Consider the following 22,079-nt stretch of genomic DNA (forward strand, 5'->3'; position numbering starts at 1 on the left):
AGTTCAGACTTTACAATGTGCACTCCTGCACTGACTACACTATATGCACAATTGCTTTCAATGTCTGCTTTTGTGGAATCTGCCAGTAATAGGCACCTTTGCCAACTTTGCAGAACCAACTAAGCTCAGCAACGACTTCAGGGTCACAACAGCAACCTCCCCTTGCACCGACTGCACTAGTCATCCTTGTTTATACATACACATGTTGTCTCCCTGTTAAGAACATGCACATACGCAAAAATGCTTGTGTCAGTAGCTACAATAATCGTTGCTGTGGGTCATCTCAGAGAGCCTTCTCCTGACCTGTTTACGCAACCGGACAGAAGTGCCTACAATGGGGGAGGGGAGAGCAGAAACATCAGAGAAGCTGCGAATTGCATCCATTGGGAGACAAATCTTCTCAAGGCTCAACAGAAGGTCCACAAAGAAAATAAAAAAAAGCAAAACAGAGAGAAAGAACAGCCTCTGACATACAACAATAGCTGTGACACTCCTATATGGTTATTGCTGGCAATATCACCCAGGGTAGAACCATTTGGCACTCTGCTGCTTTTATAGGGGTGGGGGGGAAGGCTATGTTTTATGTTGGGGTGTTGATCATTTTAAGAACAGCTTTCTTTAGGAGTCAATTTCTGATAGAGCACCTGGCTTCCAACAAACGATCATGACCAAGTCACTTGGGAAGAACAGAATGGCAAAGGATCAACAAGTTACTTATAGGGGCAAGTAGATTGTGGGTGTGGCTTGGCCTCAAGCAGGGTCTTCTGTTTTTAGAATAATCTGGCTGCAGAGCAAGGAACATCTCTTTCCAGCAGACTTCCTTTGAAATTTGGTGTGCTGGCTGGAAGAGTTAAAACTCTTGTTAACCGAAGGATTCTTAACTGATGAGACTTCTGGTATAATCAAGCTGAGGAGCGAGGGCGAGAAATCTAAATACAGGTTTTCAGAGTGAACTCTAACCAGAGATGGCTACACTGAAGAAGCCAGCTATTCACGTGTTGAATTGGGAATCAACTGTAGGATTATTGGAGAAGGTTTAAAGGAATAACCTAAGATAAACGCAAAATACTGTAAAAGCAAAAAACTCAGACCTGCTGAGTGTTTCCAACATTTTCAGTTTTTGTTAAAGGAATAACCTTGCTGGAATTAAGTGAAAGGCCATGAAATCTCAACCTTTATTTGAATCTTCAAATCAGTACTCAGGCCAAATGTTTAATCTTCCAAATGTTGGTAAAAATACCTGATTTGACTTCTGCAGGGATAAGTCAAATGGGTGCAGAAGGAAATTTAAGTTAGGAAATTCAGTTTAGAAAATAAGTAACTGTGTTCATTGTACTTTTAATGCCTTTAACATAATTGACCATTTAAGAGAGAGTGCTTATGAATATTCTTTAGAAAAATTCTTTTAATTTAAGCCATGAACCTTGTGATTTCATTCTTTTAGTAAATGCATAGGTTTTCAGATTCTAAAAAACAGTTACTGGTCTCTACTGAGATCATAATTTATCATCACGTCCAGTACTCATAACAGTTCCCACACATCATTTTGAAGTGCCGGTGCCAAAATTGGGCTGCCACCCACAAAAACGCAATTATTTGCTTTATGCTGTTTGCTACTTTATGGCGTGGGGTGTAAGTGAAGCATAAACACCAGCATTGACTGGATGGGTTGAATGGTCTGTTTTTTCTGCTGTAATTTCCATGCAATAAAGGGTTTTTCTAAAACTTAACACAATGTATTACATTGCTATGCTATGACTATGTTCCTTGAAACAACCAAATATGATTGCTATGTAAACAAACTTGGGGTGCAATTTGCCTGTTGTTTGGACAGGGAATTTTGCAAATAAAAAAGAGCCTTGCATTTATATGCGCTTTTCAAGACCATGGAAGGTCTCAAAACACTTAGCAGCCAATCAAGTACTTTTTCATAAGGAGTCACTGCTGCAATGTAGGAAACATCACAACCAATCCGCACAAAGCAAGCTCTCACAAATAGCAATGTGATAATGACCAGATTATCTGTTTGCTGTGATGTTGACTGGGAGATAACTAGTGCCCTTCCTCCTGCCCCCTGCCACCACTCTTCTTCGAAATGATGCCACTGGATCTTTTACATCCACTAGGAAGGCAGATAGGTCTTCAGTTTAACGTCTCATTCAAAAGACAGTGCCTTCAACAGCGCAGCACTCCCTCAGTACTGCACTGGAATGTCAGCCTTGCTTTTTGTGCTGAAGTCCTGGTGTGGGACTTAACCCAAAATCCTGTGACTGAGTGGCCTAAGTGCTACCAACTAAGCCACGGTTGACAAATCATGAAGCATTGGTCAGAAACATGACATTAAACGAGTGCCATTTTTCCCCTCTTATTTTAAATTGTTTTGCTTCTGTAATGAAAGTGTAACATGCGTCTGTGCGTTCACATTCTTAAAAAAAAGATGAGACACACTGATAAAAGTTCCAAAATGAAACCACACAGACTTGTTGGAGCTACAACACCAAAGCAACTCCCCTCTTTCTCCTTGCTAAGCCTCAGTACATGGGGAACCATTTTACAAGTTTTTGGGCAAAGGGGCAGTAACAGCAGCACCCAGCTGATAAACGAAGCTCAACAGCATGCTTCAGTTTTTTTTTAAATTATTCATGGCTCTCAGTCACGCCAGCAACTTAATTATAGCTTCAGTCACCAATCTACACAGGAGAGACAGGGAACAATGTACAATGGATTCAATGGAGACACAGAGCTCAAACTCAAAAGCAGCTCACATATAAACAAGAAGAGCATCCTTGCTGATTAGACTTATGAAATGGGCATTGCAGCAGGGACATGATCGCTAATGACTTGGATTTATGTAGCACATTTAAATGAAGCAATGAAAAACCGAGGATGCACAAGAGGCCAGAATTGGAAAACGACAGATCCTGAAGAATTGTAGTGCCTTAGGTGATTATAGAGATATGGAGGGACAAGGTCATGGAGGGATTTGAAAACAAGGGCAAGAATTTGTTTGACAGACCAGGACCAAACTAAGTCAGCAAGCATGGGGTAACGGGCGAATGGGACTTAGTGCAAATTAGGATACAAGCAGCAGAGTTTAGAGGTTGCAAGGTGCGCTTTCCCCTCCGATTCTCCCTAGAGATGCTTAAAATTCTACAGCACAGGACACTGTCTTAAAACTTCAATTTGGGCCATTCTTCACGTGGAACAAGACGCTATCAGCAGCCTATTTTACCATAGGCAGAGCCATACCAGAAATCCAGCTGATTCTCAGTTCAATCACTACAAAGTAGAGCAGCAAAATCAAATACTAGCTTTTGCCTTTTCACACAAGATCTTCATTGGATTTGACCCTCAACAACAAGACGCTGTGTAGAACAAGGACAACTCTGGATACCTCCATGGAATGGGCACACACTGAGACAAATCCACAAGTGCACGGGTATTCAGATCTACAAGATGCTTTTCAGCCTTGTTGAGCAATAAGTTTGGACAACCCCCACCCACTTCTTGGTGGACATTGATTTAGGAACTAGTAAATTATAGAAAGGACAAATATAGCTTTTTTTTAAATGCCCAATTCTTTAGGCATCAATGAAATATTGAGAAAAAATTATCAGCAAACACCAAACATTGATCAATATCACTAGAACTTCAGTAAAATGCTCTTGGTGGATGAGTGAAATTCCCACATGTCCATTTTAATTGTGAATAACATCCAGAAATACAGAGCTCATTCGAACAAATTCAAATAGTGTCTGGAGAGAACATTTTGAACTATAGAAATAGGAACCTTATGAGTGATATTGACGTGATGAAAAGCACCAGAGATAAAGCACATTATGATGAGATAGGGCTGGATAAGTTTAATATTAACTATACAAATGCTTGCATTTCTATTGCACTTTTGAGACATCAAATATCCCAGTAAAGACTGCATGGGTCAGTGAGTAGAGAAGAATCAGGAGAGGTGACCAAAAGCAAGGATAAAGAGTGGGATTTAGAGGAAGCAAGTGCAAGGTGAGATAAGCAAATTGGCAGTGGCACGACAGCTTTGCATTGAATCCTTACGCAGGTACAGCTATTTTGTGGAGCTGGCTTAAAAGCTGCATGATTAGTATATCACACTACACTCTTCCACTTCTAGAATAAGTAAAACTGAAAATAATCAGTAATCTAGATGAGCGATCTGAACACCAAAAAAGCCTCTGCTTTAGGACCAAAGGATGACAAATACACTGGAACATTGCAGTGTTTGGTTTTTACCAACAGATGGCATTCTAGTCTCAAAACTCACTGGTGACACCTTGTGGTGTTGCAGTGATACAACACAGAATACTCACCCAAGGGAGAATTTTCAACTTCGTTCTGCTGGTAAAAGTTTTGCTTGATAGTCCTACCTACCAAACATTTAGATATATAATCTTTAGACCAGCTAAACTAATAGTCATAAAATTGTGCCCACCTCCCGCCCAATTTCCTCACATATGCCTCCAAGTCATGAACCTCCTCAATAATGACAAGTTGGAAAAAACTACCCCTCAACTTGGCTTTAATTGGTAACACGCATGTCTCCAAGTGAGAGAGTTGTGGTTTCAAGTTACCTATCAAGATCTGAGCACACAGCCTGGGCTGACATTTCATTGCAAAATTGAGGGAGAACTGGATTTATGGCTGTACCATCTTTTGGTTAAGACATCAAAAGCCACAACTGCCTGTTCAAATAAATGTTGAAAGATTCCACGGTACTATTCAAAGAACATGGTGTTCTCCAGGGATCTTGATCATTTCATCCCTCAAACTCCACCAAAACACATAACTGGTTATTCATCGCGCTGCATTTGTTTGCTTTGTGTGTAAAATGGCTGCCAAAGTTGAGCACACATCAGTAATTGTGCAATGTAATTCAATCTTATGAAGTGTATGGGACTAACATTTTAGAATTGTGACGAGATGCCATACAAAGTCAAACTCTCTCTTTAGTGATTCTCACGTATCTAGTCACAAAACTCAGCATAGCCATGGCCCAAACAAGAAGGTCAAACTAAATGTAGCTTAGTGCTATGGAAAGAAAGATGGTATCTTTTCTAGAAAGTGAAAGGACAATGATGAGCAACGTTAAACCAACTTACCTACTATCAAAGCACAAAGCATATGGAAAGATGAATAGATATAACGTTTGATTAATTGTACATTTCTAGTGTGATCTTTAATCTGAATTAGCACAAAAACTACTCGGTTTTCAACAGGAAGCACACCCCACTCCTCTATTTGGTCATTTAACAGGATGCACATTCAACCAAGGGCTTAAGTTACTCAATGAACCACAGTGCATCAAGAATTAATCTTGTACTGTTACATGATACTGAATAACTTTTGCCCTTCCTGAATAAAGCCACCCTGACATTCTATCAATGCCATTATCAATATCCATCGATCTAAATCTCCCAAACGTGTAGGGCTTCCAATTAGAAAACAGTTTCTTTTTAAAACGGGATTTATTTTAGCAGAAATTGACAAGATAAACTTTAGCCTGAATGTAGAGGCATCAGCAGCATTTGTATGCAGAAGCGGGTGCGAATGTAGCAGATGGGGGGAGGGACGGTCAGGAGGAAGTGCTCCACACAATATGCTCAGACTGCGTGGGTTGTTCATGCTAAACAGGGCTCTCCCCAGCTGCCAGCAGCAGCTCACTAGGCTATTCAGTGATCGAAGCCAGTGAACATTATGCAACTGAATACAAACACCATCACATGCCGCACTGAGAAGTGAACTGCTTTCACTCGTTGATTTTACCCAATAAGTACTGTGATAATACCAGATCTGTCCAACCATTAGTTTCCCAATTGTTTAGGGCTTTTTTTTTAATAAACAAAAAAAAAGGCTTGCATTTGAACATGTGCAAAACACCAGCATACACATTTACAAAAAAAATCTTTAAATTAGACATGCTACCTCTACACATCCATCCTCATCGACCCAATCAACAGTGCTGACAGAAGCTCCGACAATGGAGTGCTTTTTTCTACAGCTGCCTTTGTAACACTTGTACAGAGAACTGCAGGGAAGCTAGTCAGCTCCACACAACAAAAGCTACAACACTTCATATCATTAAGGGTTAATATTACTGGCCACAGGTATTTCTCACTGTTTAAAAGGCTCCCATCCAGGATTCTATAGCTTCTGGTCCTTCCATCAGTTACACACACTTACCGTTTTTCCAATATCCATTGTTGAGAGAAAGAGAGAGAGAGAGAGAGAGAGAGAGAGAGAGTATGCAGAGTTGTATCCGGAGACACTTCAGCAGCAACAATCTTATGGTCCTCACACAATCTTTCATCGATAGCTTGTGGTGCCTTCCACCTAACCTGCGTCTGGGAAGAACATGACTTGCTCTTTCCAATTAAGTCCAAGTCCAACTGAATGGGAGCTCGTTTATCCCACCTCTTCCCTCCCAACAGCACAAACAAAATCCTTTTCCTCCCCGCTTTCTGCAAAGTCTGGAAGTCGTTACGATCAGGACTGAGAGGCTGCTCGCAAAGATGCCATCTCCAGCTGAGAGCTTCCGGATAGGGGGAGGAGGAAGGAGACTGGGGAGGGGAGGAGATAAGGTGGGGGTGGGGGGGGAAATCTGACAGCTGACATCCTCATTCACAGGAAACACTCGCCTCTGATTGTGTTTTTTTAACCATACGTCACTGTACTGACGAGAAGCTCCTGGGGTTTCACAGCAGGAGAGGCTGTGCTGCCCAGATCATAGTTAAATACATATTTTTAAGTGTGTGCTATTTAAAAATTTATTTCAAATAAAGGCAATTGTGAGGGAGGGGAAGGAGGGAGAGGCATTCAACAAGCTGTTGGGCTCAGCAACAAAACTCAGGAGATTAATCCTGTTTAACAAAAGAGCAGATTTCACCCATTGTTACCAACATTTGCCACTGGAAAAAAATCTCCTCCAATTCGAGACCTGACTGATCAGCATGTATTTAGCTGCTGGTTTTAATTCCAAATGATTTTCAAACATTGCACCTCATCCAGCATCTAGTGGCAGACCACCTAATCCTCCACCCCCCCCCCCCCCCCCCCCCCCCCCCCCCCCCCCCACCCACCTGTGGCATTGTTCGCTATCAGTTGACAGTATAGCTGGAGCATTACAACACTTAAAAGCAATCATGGAAATTTCAGTACTCATGGAAGCCAGTTCATCATACCCCGTTCAATGCTGCTCCAAACAAAGCCACCTTTCTCAAATCCCATTCCCTGCTCTCTCTCTCTCTTTTTTTTTACTGCACAGGGTGTGGCCACTGGCTAGGACAACATTTATTGCCCATCCCTAATAATTCCATGTGGTGCAGATATACCCCTGGTGCTGTTAGGAAGGGAGTTCTAGGGTTTTGACCCAGCAGTGAAGGAACGACGATATAGTTCCAAGTCAGGATGGTGAGCGGCTTGGAGGGGAACTTGCAGGCATTGGTGTTCCCATGCATCTCCTACAGTATCCTCCTAGATGCTAGAGACCGCAGGTTTGGAAGGTGCTGTTGAAGGAGGCTTGGTGAGGTGTTGCAGTACATCTTGTAGCTGGTACACACTGCTGCCACTGTGCATTGGTAGTGGAGGGAGTGAATGTTTAAGGAGGTGAAAGCGGTGCCAATCAAGCAGGCCACTTTGTCCTAGATGGTGATGAGCTTCTTCAGTGTTGTTGGATCTGCACTCATCCAGGCAAATGGAGAGTATACCATCACACTCCTGAATTGTGCCTTGTAGATAGTGGAAAGGCTTTGGGGAGTCAGGAGGTGAGTTACTCACCTCTGAATACCCAGCCTCTAACTCGCTCTTGTAGCCACAATATTTATATGGCTGTTCCAGTTCAGTTTCTGGTCAATAGTAACCTCCAGGATGTTGATAGTGGGTGACTCAGCAATGGTGATGCCATTGAGTGTCAAGAAGAGATGGTCAGATTCTCTCTTATTGAAGGCGATCAGTGTCTGGCACTTGTGAAGCACAAATATTACTCGCCACTTATCAGCCCAAGCCAGAATGTTGTCCGGGACCTGCTGCACATGGGAATGCGCATGAACTGCTTCAGTATGTGAGGAGTCACAATGGTGAACACTGCACAATAATCAGCAAACATTGACACTTCTGACCTTAAGATGGAGCAGCTGAAGGTGGTTGGGCAGAGGACACTACTCTGAGGAAGTCCTGCAGCGACACCCTGGGACTGAGATGGCTGATCTCCAACAACCACAACCACCACCACCACCCTCCTTTGGGCTAGGTATATGAGTCCAACCAGCTGAGAGTTTTCACCCCCCCGATTTCCATCGACTTCAATTTTTCCAGGGTTCCTTGATGCCACACTCAGACAGTCATTCTCACCTCACCTCTGCAGTTCAGCTCTTTTGTCCATGTTTGAGCCAAGGCTGTAATGACGTCAGGAGCTGAATGGCCATGGAGGAACCTAAACAGAGCGTCAGTGAGCAGTCTTTGCTGATCAAGTGCTGCTTGTTAGCACTGCCAAAAGCCCCTTCCATCAATTTGCTGATAATCAAATGTAGATTGGTCAGGTGGTAATTAGCTGGGTTGGATTTGTCCTCCCTTTTTGTGGGCAGGACATACATGGGTAATTTTCCACACTGCCAGGTAGATGTCAATGTTGTAACTGTACTGGAACAGCTTGGCGAGGGACATGGTTAGCTCAGGAGCACAGGTTTTCAATACCATTGCTGGAATATTGTCAGGGGCCTTGCGGTATCCAGTGCTTTCAGAAGTTATATGATATCACATGGATTAAATCGAATTGGCTGAAAACTGGCATTTGTGATGCTGGGGGTCTCAGGAGGAGGCCAAGGTGGATCATCCACTTGGCCCTTGGTTGAAAACGCTTCAGCCTTACCTTTTGCACTGATTTTCTGGGCTCCCCCATCATTGAGGATGGAGATAAATGCGGAGCCACCTCCTCCAGTTAGCTGTTTATTAATCATCCACCATTCATGAGCGGATGTCTCTCAGTAGGTCAGCAGAAATACAGTGGCAGACTTAAGGAGATATTTAACAACTCTCAGCAAAGATTTACTGAGAAAGCAAGAATCTTTGAGAAGGATGCATCATTCATGGCTGAATAAGGGAGCTAAGGGTAGTATCAATTTGAGAGAAACACTATACAAATCTGCAAAGATTAGTGGTAGGTCAGAAGAGATTGCTTGTTCTTAAAATTTGACCAAAGAATGACTAAAAAAATGAGGGTGAAAGCAGACTATGGAGAGAAAGCTAGCCAGGAATATAAAAATGGATAGTAAGATTTTCTACAAGTATTTAAATAAGAAATGATTAACAAAAGCTAGTGTTGGTCCTCTAGAGACAGAGTCTGGGGAATTGATAATGGAAAACAAGGAAACGGCTGAGGTGTTAAACAGGTATGTGTGTCCGTCTTTGCTGTAGAAGAGTTAGAAAACTTCCCGAAGATACTTGAAAATAGAGGTGAACAGGAGGGAACAACTTCAAACAATCACCATCACTGCGTAAAAAGGTGCTGGGAAAACTATTAGACCTAAGGGCTGACAATCCCCAGGCGGCCTGCATCCCAGCATCTTAAAAGAAGCGGCAGCAGAGATAGTAGATGCATTGGTTATAATCTTCCAAAATTCCTTAGATTCTGGAAGGCTACCAGTGGACTGGGAAATAGCTAATCTTGCACTTTTATTCAAAAAAGAAAGAATATTTAAAGCTGGAAACAACAGCCAGTTCGCCTAGCCTCTGTCACAGGGAAACTAGTGGAGTCCATTGCTGAGAAGTTTATAGCAGGATACTTTAAAAAAAAAAATCACAATTTGATCAGGCAGAGTCAACATGGGTTTGTGAAAGGGAAAATGTGTTTATTAGAGCTTTTTTGAGAAGGTAACAAGCAGGGTGGATATTTAGATTTCCAGAAGGCATTTGGTAAGGTGCCATATCGAAGGTTACAACACAAGATGGTGTAAGGGGTAACATATTAGCATAGATAAAGGATTGCTTAACTAACAGGAAGCAAAAAGTAGGGATAAATAGGTCATTTTTGGTTTGTCAAGCTGTGACAAGTGGAGTGCCACAGGGATCAGTCCTGAGGCCTCAACTATTTACAATCTACATCAATGAACTGAATGTACGGTAGCTAAATTTTCTGATGACACCAAAATAGGTAGGAAAGTAAGTTGTCAAGAGGAGGTAGGAGAATCTGCAAAGTGATATAGACAGGTTAAGTGAGTGGGCAAAAAATTGGCAACTGGAGTATAATTTAGCAAAATGTGAACTTGCCCACTTTGGCAGGGACAGAAAAGCAGTATACTTTTTTAAATGGCGAGAGATTGCACGACCTGGTGGTACAAATGGATCTGGGTGTCCTTGTACATGAATCACAAAAAGCTAGTATGCAGGTACAGCATGTGATTAGGAAGGCAAATGGAATGTTGTAGGTTATTGCGAGGGGATTGGAATATAAAAGCAAGGATGTTTTACTGCAGCTGTAGGAGGGCCTTGGTGAGAGCACATTTGGAATACTGTATATATACAGCTTTGATCTCCTTAGTTGAAAAAGATACAATTGCGTTAGAAGCAATTCAGAGAAGGTTCACTTCACTCAACCCTGGGGTGAGGAGCTTACCTTATGAGGAATGGTTGATCAGGTGGGGCCTATACCCCTTGGAGTTTGGAAGAATGAGAGGTGACCTTACTAAAACATACAAAGTCTTGAGGGGATTTGATTGGATAGATACCAGGAGGATATTTCCACTTCTGGGAGAGACTGGAACCGGAATAAGAGGTCTACCATTTAAGATAGAGCTGAGGGGAATCTTTTTCTCTGAGGGTTGTTCATATGTGGGATTCTCTTTCCCAGAAAGCAGTTGAGGATGGGTCATTGAATTTACTCAAGGCAGAGTTGGACAGATTTTTGATAGGCAAAAGAAGTAAGTGGTATAGGGTGGGCAGATGGCAAAGTGGAGTTGAGACCACAACCAGATCAGCAATGATGTTATTGAATGGCAGGGCAGGGTCAGGGGGGGGGGGGGCAGGAGGCAGTAGGTGGTAATCAGCAGGGGTGTCCTAGTTCTGTCGAAGGGTCATGAGGACTCGAAACGTCAACTCTTTTCTTCTCCGCCGATGCTGCCAGACCTGCTGAGTTTTTCCAGGTAATTCTGTTTTTGTTTTGTGTCCTTGCCCATGTTTGCCTTCATGCGGTCCAGAGTCTATGTTGAGGACTCACAGGCTAACTCCCTCCTGACTGTATACCACTGTACTGACCTCTCATGGGTCTGTTCTGCTGATGTGACAGAGCATACCAAGGGATGGTCATTTCTGGGACATTGTCATTCTTCTGGAATCATACCTTAGAGACAATGTTAAAAACTGTTGCTTGACGGGTCTGTGGAACAAGCTCTTCCAATTTTGGCACAAGCCCCGAGACTGGACTTTGCAGTGTCAACAGAGTTGGGTGTGCAGTTTTCATTTCCGGTGCCTTGGTTGATGCCGGATGATCCATCCAGTTTCATTCCTTATCGACTTTTCTGTCGCAGCTTTGATACGACTGAGTGGTTTGCTAGGCCATTTCAGAGGGCATTTAAGAGTCAACCACATTGCTGTAGGTCTGGAGTCACATGTAGGCCAAACCAGCTAAGGACAGCAATGTTTTATGGTCACCATTGCTGAGACAAACTTTTAATTTCAGATTTATTAATTGAATTTAAATTCCACTAGCTGCCATGGTGGGATTTGAACCCGTCCCCACAGCATTAGCCTGAGCAACTGGATTACTAGCCCAGTGACATTACCACTATACTATCACCCTTCAACGTTTCTCTTTCTTTACTTCCCTTCAATCGGGACTAACCCAACCTCATTTGCCACTTGCAAGAACACGTTCCATATTCTAATAATGAATTTTACAACCTTCCCCTTTATATTTTCAGCAAGAATGTTGCGTTTATACCCTTAGTTCCAAATTATCATTCAGGAGAATGAATCTTTCATTGGAAGAATAAACAGAGAACAATTTTATTCTTAACCAAATAGAAAAAAGTCAAATACTGCAGATACTGGAAAAGCTCAGCAGGTCAGGCAGCATCTGTGGGTAGAATCTTCGCTAAAAATTTCTGGCTGATGAAATGTCAACTCTCTCTCCACAGATGCTGGCTGACCCACTGAACATTTCCAACATTTTCCGTTTTTATTCTTAATCTTGTTTGTTCTACTTGTTACCGACATAGATCATGTTGCACTCTGAGGTGCTTCCATACAATTATGATACATTTCTCGCGAGTCATACAGCCTGAGGGGTCTATACAATTTCCAGTCCCTCATGCGCCATGGCTGAAGGGTCTTAGGCAGTGACCTTTCCCCACTGCGCCTTTGCGGCGGCTGGCCCAAGCCTTAGTGCATCCCTCAGCACATGGTCCTGGACGTTGGAAAGTGCCAGTCTGCAACAGTCGGGGACAATTCTTTGCACTGGAAGACCAACAAGTTTCAGGCAGACCAAAGAGCATCTTTCACCAAGTTGATGATTGATGATCCTCCAGCTGCAGTTGATGTTTGTCTCAGCGTGTGTCCCTGGGAACAGCCCGTAGAGCACAGAGTCCTGTGTCACAGAACTGCTCAGGATGAACCTCGACAAAAACCACTGCATCTCTCTCCAGACTTTCTTTGCAAAGGCACATTTCACAAGGTGGTGAACATCAGTTTCATCCTAAACCTTACAATACATTGATCACTATCGCCCAAATGTTCCTTCACTGACACTTGACCTATTTGGCCCACCTCAATTTGAAGAACCAGGATGAGCAGTGGGAGTGCCTCCTTTTCTGTTGGACTGGACACATACTGCTGTTGAAAATTCTCCTGAACACACTCTAGGAACTCTTGCCCCTCTCTGCCCTTAACACTACCAATATCCCAACCTATATTCAGGTAATTAATGTCCCCCCGCTTAACATCAATTAGGGTATTCTAAAGAAAAATTTGCATTTATATAGTCCATAACTATCTTAGGATGCTGAAGAACCTTACACCAATGAAGTACTTTTGAAGCGTAGTCACTTTTGTAATGTCTAAAACATAGCAGCCAATTTGCGCATAACAAGTTTCCAGAAACAACCATCTGTTAATGACCAGGTAATCTGTTTTAAGGCTGTTGATTGATGGATCAAAATTGGCTAGGATATTGGGATAATGCCCTTGTTTGAAAATATCATGGGATATGTTACATCTATGAGAAGGGAGAGTTTTACATTTCATCCAAATGACAGTGCCCTCCAACAATGCAGCACTCCCGAAGTACAGCACTGGAGTGTCCGACCTGATTTTTATGCTCAAGTCCTGGAGTGGGACTTGAACCCATAACCCCTGATTTAAGGGTGAGAGTAAGGGTAACTGGCTGACACAGCATTGGCCTTGTCATCTACCCACTCCTAAAATTGCCTTCAGAGAAGCTCTAATTTCTCAGATGAAAACACTTTTATTCCTCTCAAATCTTCATTCTAGATAAAGCCCAGGTGTGGAAGGTGGAGTTTGTGAAGTGAAAAAAATACTCAAAAACAAAAATAGGGCTGGGTAAATCAAAGTCATCCATTGGGACAGAGCTAGAACCCTGGACATTCTGAAGTTGCTAGAAGGGTCAAAAGATAGAGGGTGACCAAGTACAACAGATAGAGGAGCTCAAGAGAAAACTAGTGGGATAGATTTGGTACTAGTCAATACAGTGATAGCTTGTTTAGCAGTGCAAGATTGCAAGCAGGTTAATGGAGCTAAGAAACAAGACAGCTGGAGATAGGGCGGGACAATTCCATAGTTGAATTCCAGAGATATGTAACTGAGCCTACAGTTTCTTCCAAAGGCTCAGTTCACTAGGGCAGTTGAGCAGCTGAGATCAGAATGCTGACTTGATACACACTGCTTGCTACTTTTAGCTAAGATAGAGATGGGAACAAAACAGTCAGTCAGTTAGAAGCAACAGATAAAGGAACTAAGCTATCACAGGTTCCTGCTGCTGACGACTATGTGACAATCAATTGTAGGTGTATAAGGACATGGTGTGATAATTCTCAGCACCAGTAAACTCCTGATTTTCCTACTGGTTTTCATGATTCAGTGGTATGCCATCAGAGAGAGAAGGAAGAAAAAAAATCACACCTTTATAGTGGCCCCAGAAGCAAGATAGCCTGGAAGAAGCTGGCACTCAGAACGATGCCCAAGAAAGACACCAACCCCTGCAAGAGGGCGGAAAGATCCCTATTTCCCGATAGATCTGCAACATCTGCTGAAGCTCTGTCCGATGGAGGACAAGTGGGCCTTGTCAGTTACATCTGTCACAGCTAAATAACTCACCGATGCTCGAAGGCCTTGGCTACGTGAGGCTTGGCTAAGAGAAACTGCCAAGCATCCATGGGACTGCACATCAACAGGAGTCCAAAGATTCAGCAGGAGAGGTGGGGGAAAATGGGAGGATGAAAGCAATGAACAGGAACATAGGAACATAAGTCAATCAAACCCTACAACCGACTTAATGTGATCATGGCTGATCTGCACATCAACTTTATGCCACATCTCAATACCTCTACTTGACCAAAAAAACTGCCAGTCTTTGAAAGCTCCAATAGTACCCACATCTAGCCTTTGTTTGGGTAGGGGTGGGGTGGTGCAGGTGTTAAAGAAAGATTTACAGATTTCTAACACCCTTTTGTGTGAAAACACACTTCCTAATTTTGCTCCTGAATGGGAAAGCTCTAATTTTAAGGTTACCATTAACAATGGGACAAGCTTACAGCATTCCTATAACAAGAGGTCAATAAAACAAGACATGCTCGTAAATTAACACAGAATAGATTGTTTAGCTACTGCAATCTAGTCACTGTAGTTGAATTGACATGATAACGCACCTGCCTCCTTTAAGTACCAGCAAAAGCAATGCTCAGGGGCTCTGCTGGCTACTTGCTCATCTCTGCACGATGATATCTTATTACGTTTTACATAGCTTTGAAAAAAATCATGGAGGAGAAATATCACCCTCCTGCAGATCGTAACTTCTTTTAAATAATTACATAGAATTTAGGGCACAGAAACAGGCTATTTGGGCCAAATTGTCTACACAGTGTTTATGCTCCACATGAGCCTCCTTCCTCCCCTCTTCATTTAACTCAATCGCCATAACTATTCCTTTCTCCTTCATGTGTTTCCCTTTAAAATGCATTCATGGGAAAACTCAAAAGCGGTGAGGAAAGAAGGAAGCAAAATAAAATGTGCTGCAAACACATGTCTGTCAGTCAGTCAGTCAGCCAGTCAGCATCTGAAACACAAGTCTCACACACACATACACACTCTAAAGGGCAATTGACCGTAGCCAATCCACCTAACCCTTTGGATGGTGGGAGGAAACCAGAGCACCCGGAGGAAACCCACGCAGACATGGGGAGACCATGCAAACTCCACACAGGCACCCACGGTCAGGATTGAACCCAGGTCCCTGGTGTTACAAGGCAGCAGCTCTCACCACCGCACCACCATTTGTCAGAAATACATGCAGAAACAGAAACATAACTCAGCAAGAGCAATGCTGAAACACCCTTATACCACAAGGCTGATTGTTAAGCATTGGTACCTGAACTACCAGGGTCCCTCGCCAAAACTCACTCTTGTGTTTACTAAGTCTACACTATTCCTAATACTCATCCACTCAAGTATTCTGTAATGTGACGGATTGAAATTATGGCCCTTAACGTTTTGACTTTTTGAGTGGCTCCATGGGTCAGTTAGTAAACACCATGCCCAGTATAAGACCAATCAAGAATGTCCCAAATTGAAACCCCAAATTAGCCTCAGTACCCTTGAACATGGGGAATTGCAAAATATATCAACACTGAACTCTTGACTCCCCTTCATAAACAGAAACTAACACTAAAAGGTCGAGCAAATAAGTAGTGTAAATGGTGCTAGCCCACAGGGAGATTAAAATCAAACGTACATCTGTGGCCCAATGTCAAAAATATTAAAAGTTACAGTTGCAGGTTCTGTTAGAAAAAAGGCAATTCTTGTTAATGGGCCATATTTTTTTTAGCTTCTATTTCCCATCATTCAAAATGCTCAGAGCTACAATTCCTACACTCGTTTAAGTTTCTCAAGTCATTCGGTAAACTTATTTGCAGAAAACTGTGATCAGATAAGAGCACACTGGTGAGAAGTGTTAGAAGAAGCACAACAGAGTTAAACAGCTGTGAACTCAGCAGTATTTTGTGCACATCCCCCTCCCCTTCTGTCTCAAAACAGCTCCTACAACTTATCCCTTCATTTTTAAGATAGTCACTAATAACTGACCAAGAAATTCAGGAGAAACTTCTTCACTCAGTGGTTAGAATGTGGATTTGAAATTACTGACCTGTTGCAGAAATTGGCTGAGTGCAGGATACAGGAAGTAGGGATAATCGGCAGGTAGCGCAGTTATTCGGATGCAATTAGTGATGTTCTGGCATGATGTGTTGAGACGTCAATTATTCACCATGTTTATTTACAACTTAGATAATGGCACAGGGGGCAACATATCCAAATTTGCCAATGACTCAAAGGTGAAGCAGCATTGCTAACAGTGTAGATGCAAACAAATTTAGAGATAGATTATGAGAATTAGCAAAACTGTAGCAAATGGATCTCAAAATGAGCAACTGTGAAGTCATCTACTTTGAACCTAAAATCAACATATTTATATTGTGCCTTTAACATAATAAAATATCTCAAGGTGCTTCACAGAGGTCTTATAAAGCAATATATGACATGGAGCCTCATAAGGAGATATTAGGGCAGGTGACCAAAAGCTTGATGAAAGGTGAGTTTTAAGGGAGTATTTTAAAGGAGGAAGGCAAGATGGAGAGCAGAGGGGTTTAAGGGAGGGAAGGATCTAAAAAGAATGGGACAGGGTACCTTCTAAGTTATGTAAGCTAATGGAATGCTGGCCTTTACATTTCGAAGACTAGGAGTCATGCTTCAGCTATACAAAGCCCTAGTTAGATCACACCTGGGATTTACGGTGAACGGTTTTGGCCTTGGGGAAGGATTGCTGCATTGGTTTACCAGAGTGATACCTGGACTCTAAATTACACATGAGATAACAAACTAGGATTGTATTCCTTGGAAATCCTGCTTGGTGATCAGGTCAAAGTTGTCAAGATATTAAGGGGAACAGATGGGGTAGATGGAGAGAGAATCTGTTCCCGTTGGTTAGGGAGTCTCAGACTAGGGGTATAGTCTAAAAATTAGAGCTAGGTCTTTCAGGAGTAAAATGAGGGAATACTTCTCCACACAAAGGTTGGTACAAATTTGGAACTCTTCTGGAAGTGGCAACTGATGCTAGAGCATTTGTTAATTTTCAAGCTGGCATTGCTAGTTCTCTGTTTTCCAAAAGGTATTAAGGGATATGGAGTAAAGGGGAATATATGAAGTTAGGTCACAGATCAGCCAATTCTGAATGGCAGATTAGGTTTGAGGGGCTAAATGGCCTACTTTTGTTCCTATGCCCCTAAATTGCTACAAAAAGGAGTGGTTGAGGTGAATAGCATAGATACATAGCAAGTTTCCTCATAATGTATGGAGAAAAAAGCAATCGATAGAGTGAGATGAAGTAAGGCTGGATTAGGCTTGGGTGGAGCATAAACACCAACAGGCATATTGGGCCGAGAGACCTGTTTCTGTGCTGTACATTCTATATAATACTAATGTAACTGATATGTAGTCCACCCCTTTCCCCAAGACAATGCTTTATTGTGATCATACATATAATACATCCCTGGATGTGCGGTATAATATGCCTGGTGTTGGTTCAACATGGAGCCAACTCCAAATTGCTGGTTTAATTTTCTCTCTTCCTCTTCTTCAGAAGCACATTAAGTACCGGATACACAAGGCAAAGTGGGAGCCCTAGCTGATTTTGCCATTCCCTATCCAGGAGAAGATTGTATCACCTCAACAGCTACCTTGACTGACATCAGCAAACTGGGAAACTGAACCTGGGACTTCTGATATATATGCTTAATGGTACTCTAACTGGTAAGTTCACACAAATCTAAATGAGAATCTTCATTTAAATGTTCACGATAACTATGTGATGTGATGCAGCAATATTTCCTCGGGAATCATCTAGCATTCAAAGTGCAGAGTTTGGCAAATTCACACCAAAGCGCTGCTTCTGCCAGCTCAAAACTGAAGCCATCTCACATGGGACACAAAATGATAGTAGAATTGGCATCTAATGTTCCAGATGAACAAATCCTGCTCCCTTCATTATTTTACATTAGGAACAGCAGTATGATTCAGTGTAAATATAACTACTATCGTGCTGCTAAACTGTAGCTAAGTCTCCTGAATACTAAATATGTAATAACTGCATCCTTGGTGAGAAGCTAAATTGCAGGACATGGTACTTCGAATCTGAACCCAAGTGACATCTAATGGTATTCTGTGCAGCAATATAAAAGTGGACATATTTTAAAGTCTGACTGTTGGCAAATGTAGCTGAGCATTTCACTTCGAAGTCTTGTTCCAAATTCCCTTTTCCCCTTATAGAGATTAAAGTGTGGCTTATTAAGCTCTTCATCAAACAGACACTCAATGACTGGAAAATGCATTACATCAGGAAAGAACGTCAGGTTTGTATCCTTATCTTCAAATCCTACTGCAAGTAGTTGGCTCAGAGGGGACCTTCCCCCAACAATAATGTGGGCTGGACCCTGTCCACATAGTTACTGTTCAGTAACAAGGGGACCATGGAGCATTGAGCCTAGCTTAGGTTATAGTAACCATCTAATTCTATTCCTGGATATATTTACATTTATTTTTATACTGTAGTCTCAAAGGCACAGTCTGTATCCAGTCCTAAAGCCATGAAACAATGGGTGCATAAGGAGTACCTTTCGGGGTTGGTGAGGGAACTCCATGGTGCTATATATTTAGTTGCCTCGTTGGAGAAAGTGGGAGGGATTCACCCAATGCCCCAACTACTCAAAACCTGGAAAGTAAAGAAAATAAAACCTAATGTTGTGTAGCTTGAAGAGAATATAGGGATACTTTTAAGCTTGTCTAACCTAAACCACTCTCGCACAAAGGCTAAGCATAATTGTCCAAACCTTGTTCATGAGATTTTATGCAAGATGCAAGAAGCACAAACTTCAGCTGGGAAAGGACAACATTATGGTAACATGTCCAGCTGCTTTCTAGACCTCAAGGGTAGGAGACAAAAGATTAATCACCCATGTGCAAAGTGGCAACTGTGTTTTTCCCAACTGTTGTACACAGCACACTGCTTTCCTCAGAGCTGGACAGCCTAGGCTTTCCTTGTCTATGACAGGTGCCGAAAGATGGAACAAAAACTCAAACCATGACTCCACATCTTACTCAGCATTGCACTGGGTAAAAGACGGAAAGTGTCAGAGACAGAGGCCCCCCCAGCCCCAGTCAGAAGGACACTTGGACACAGCGACCCACACTGTAGACAGGGATAAGTCAGGAGAAGGCCCTAATAATGCTAATAATTTTAAACATTTCACAACATTAAAGATACTTATGCATAGTGGAAGTAAGAATTTGTATTACTGGCAGATTCCAGGAGGTCATATTCAGGACAAGATTAGAATCTGTGAAAAGACATTAATGCACTTATAATCTACAAAGACAGACATGGTTTTCTGGGCATCCAGCCAAGAAATCAGCAGATGATCAGCAGACTTATGAATACAATAGATTACTAGATAAAAGAGGAGTTAGTAGGATACAAGGGGGAGGGGACAGTGAGCTAAATTGGCTAGACGGTTTGTGATGGATCAGATTAGCAGCAACAGGGTTCAATCCCAGTTCCAGTTGAGGTGGAATCGTTGCCCCACCCTAAGCAAAAAAGATCGTGGCACATTCCCATGATTAAGTGAATAATTGCCAAGGACCTGCCTTCAGGCAGAGAACTCAAGTTGAGTACAAGTCACAAGAAAGGCATTAAAGAGGCCAAGATGACAATGAGTTGGCATGTTACATATTCATTAAAAATAACCAGTTATCATCATGCTCAAGACATTAACGGAACTATAAATGGCAGAACACACAGAAACTCAGTGGAACTTCATCTAACTTCAACTAGCATAAGCAGATTAGAATGCACACTTGCAACATTTCTGATGAGTCCTTCCATGAATATCTGTCTCCACCAGCAGTCTCATGGACAGTGCATGTAGTAGAATGTGTAACATGATTACAAAGCATTAAACCCAAGTCCCATTGCCTCCTAGTTTTGGGAATGCTTAAAAGGGTCTGGTAACAGGTTAAACTTGTAAAAACCCAAAACATATTAAGCTTATAAAAAAAGGGGGCAAAAAACCCAAAAGAGTCAAATCAGCCCAAACTGCCGCAGAGACACCCTTCCCTACCCCCACAGTACATCAGCCACCATGTGCACTTCAGACTCTCCCCAATTACCACACACAGCAATAACCTGCAACTTCCCAAAAGTGTTCTGAGGTGATATTGTGACCATAGTATAAGTTCTAATTTTCTAAGATACTACAGCTTCAACACCATCATACTATTGGGTTTTGAAAGCAGTGTCCTCCAGAAAGAAGAACTATTTATGCATGGATCTGTAACAGTCCCTGTTGACCTTCCATCCTGAGTATCACTGATCCAGGAGTTCCAATGCCTTTCAAACACTCTCACTCAAGAAAATAAGTCTTTTCAGATTAACACAAAGTTGGCTCACATGCAAGCCACAAAGTTCTTTCAAGGAAACCTTCTCAGATTGGATTTTTAACCATAAATCGCTTCTTAATCTCCCTCTTGACATCTTGCTGTGTCTGCCCAGAGCCACTAACAAAATCACAAGCCATATCTCATCTGACTGGAAATGTAATTATGAAAAGTTGTAAACTAAATGGCTGCAATCACCTTTATACCAATGTTGGAGCACCTTGGCACTAACTAAATCAAGCCAAGGATGTCAAATTTATTCCCCAAAAATGTTGCTGTAGACTTGACAATTATACATCGAGGAGCGGGACAGGAGCTACCAACATTAACAGTTTTATTTTTAAAACGTAAAATCTACCTTACGTTAATGGTGGTTGCTACAGAAGTAACTCCAGTCAAAGTAATCAACCCCCACCCACCCCAAAGTTCAGATTATCACAAAGGTGACAGATGCAGACCAATGGAATGGTGGGGACCAGAAGTTAGCTCCCTTGGTAATACCACAAATGGAACAGTTTGCCACAGCTGAACCTTAGGAATGACGAATGCTCACTTTGGTGAGGAGCTGGAGGAAATCTAAAAGCAGCAGAACTGTAACTCACAAGAAGTCAATGTCACTCAAAGAGGGTAGAGGAGAAAATTTGGGCTGAGAAGGTGAGGTCATAATGTCATCTCCTCCAATTGTTCATCATTCCTCTAGGTTAGGAACTACTTTCTACTCCTATGTTAACCAGTCACTTCTGCTGGAAAGTATATGCATGGATATTGGGAAAGGATAGCACAAGCTTGGCTATGATATATCCCATTTTCAAAAAGTCTGTCATCGCATTCTAGAATGTAGAATGTCCACTTAGAACTACATACCAAACTTAGGCATCAAAAGACTGGAAAAGGAACTTAGATTTTAAAACAAAATCGAAATGCGACAAGGAAGGAAGGAAGGAAGGATCTACACTAGGAAAGATGATATCAAATTTACACAAGTCATTCAGTCTATGCTGGCTTTTGTACTCTGCACAAACTTTCTCCCACCCTACTTCACCAAATTATCACATTCTATTCCTTTCTCCCTCATGTACTCCCCTTAAATGCAACTGTTTAAAATATTGACCACTGCTGGTAGTCCATTTTCCCACCAGACCCTGGCTATACAAAGCAGGTTAAATTGCAGGTTCTTGACATACCTGCTAAGCTTACAGATAACAGGTTTTGTTTAGGAACAAGCCGTGAAAGAAAAACTAGACACTTGCAGATAATAAGAGCTTACACATTCCAGAAGACAATAACATTCCTGTAAGACTCGGATGGAGGCCTGTGTGTTAAGTACAGAGATGCATACATGCACA

At 42.1% G+C, this 22,079-nt stretch overlaps 1 protein-coding gene across 4 annotated transcripts in view; it reads right to left on the minus strand.

Moving 5' to 3' along the window:
• The window catches only part of hip1 (huntingtin interacting protein 1), a 295,812-nt gene that overhangs the window by 217,081 nt on the left and 56,652 nt on the right, over window positions 1–22,079 (minus strand). Inside the window, exon 1 of one of the 4 annotated variants that reach the window (XM_041197230.1) lies at window positions 6,211–6,605. The exons of the other annotated variants lie outside the window; for them this stretch is intronic. Within the exon in view, the coding sequence (XP_041053164.1) occupies window positions 6,211–6,228 (18 nt within the window). The 5' untranslated portion in view covers window positions 6,229–6,605. Of the gene's footprint in view, window positions 1–6,210; window positions 6,606–22,079 lie in introns of those variants that run through there. 4 annotated transcript variants of the gene reach the window in all.

Source organism: Carcharodon carcharias, chromosome 10 (genome assembly GCF_017639515.1).
Source record: "Carcharodon carcharias isolate sCarCar2 chromosome 10, sCarCar2.pri, whole genome shotgun sequence".
NCBI classification, from domain to species: domain Eukaryota; kingdom Metazoa; phylum Chordata; class Chondrichthyes; order Lamniformes; family Lamnidae; genus Carcharodon; species Carcharodon carcharias.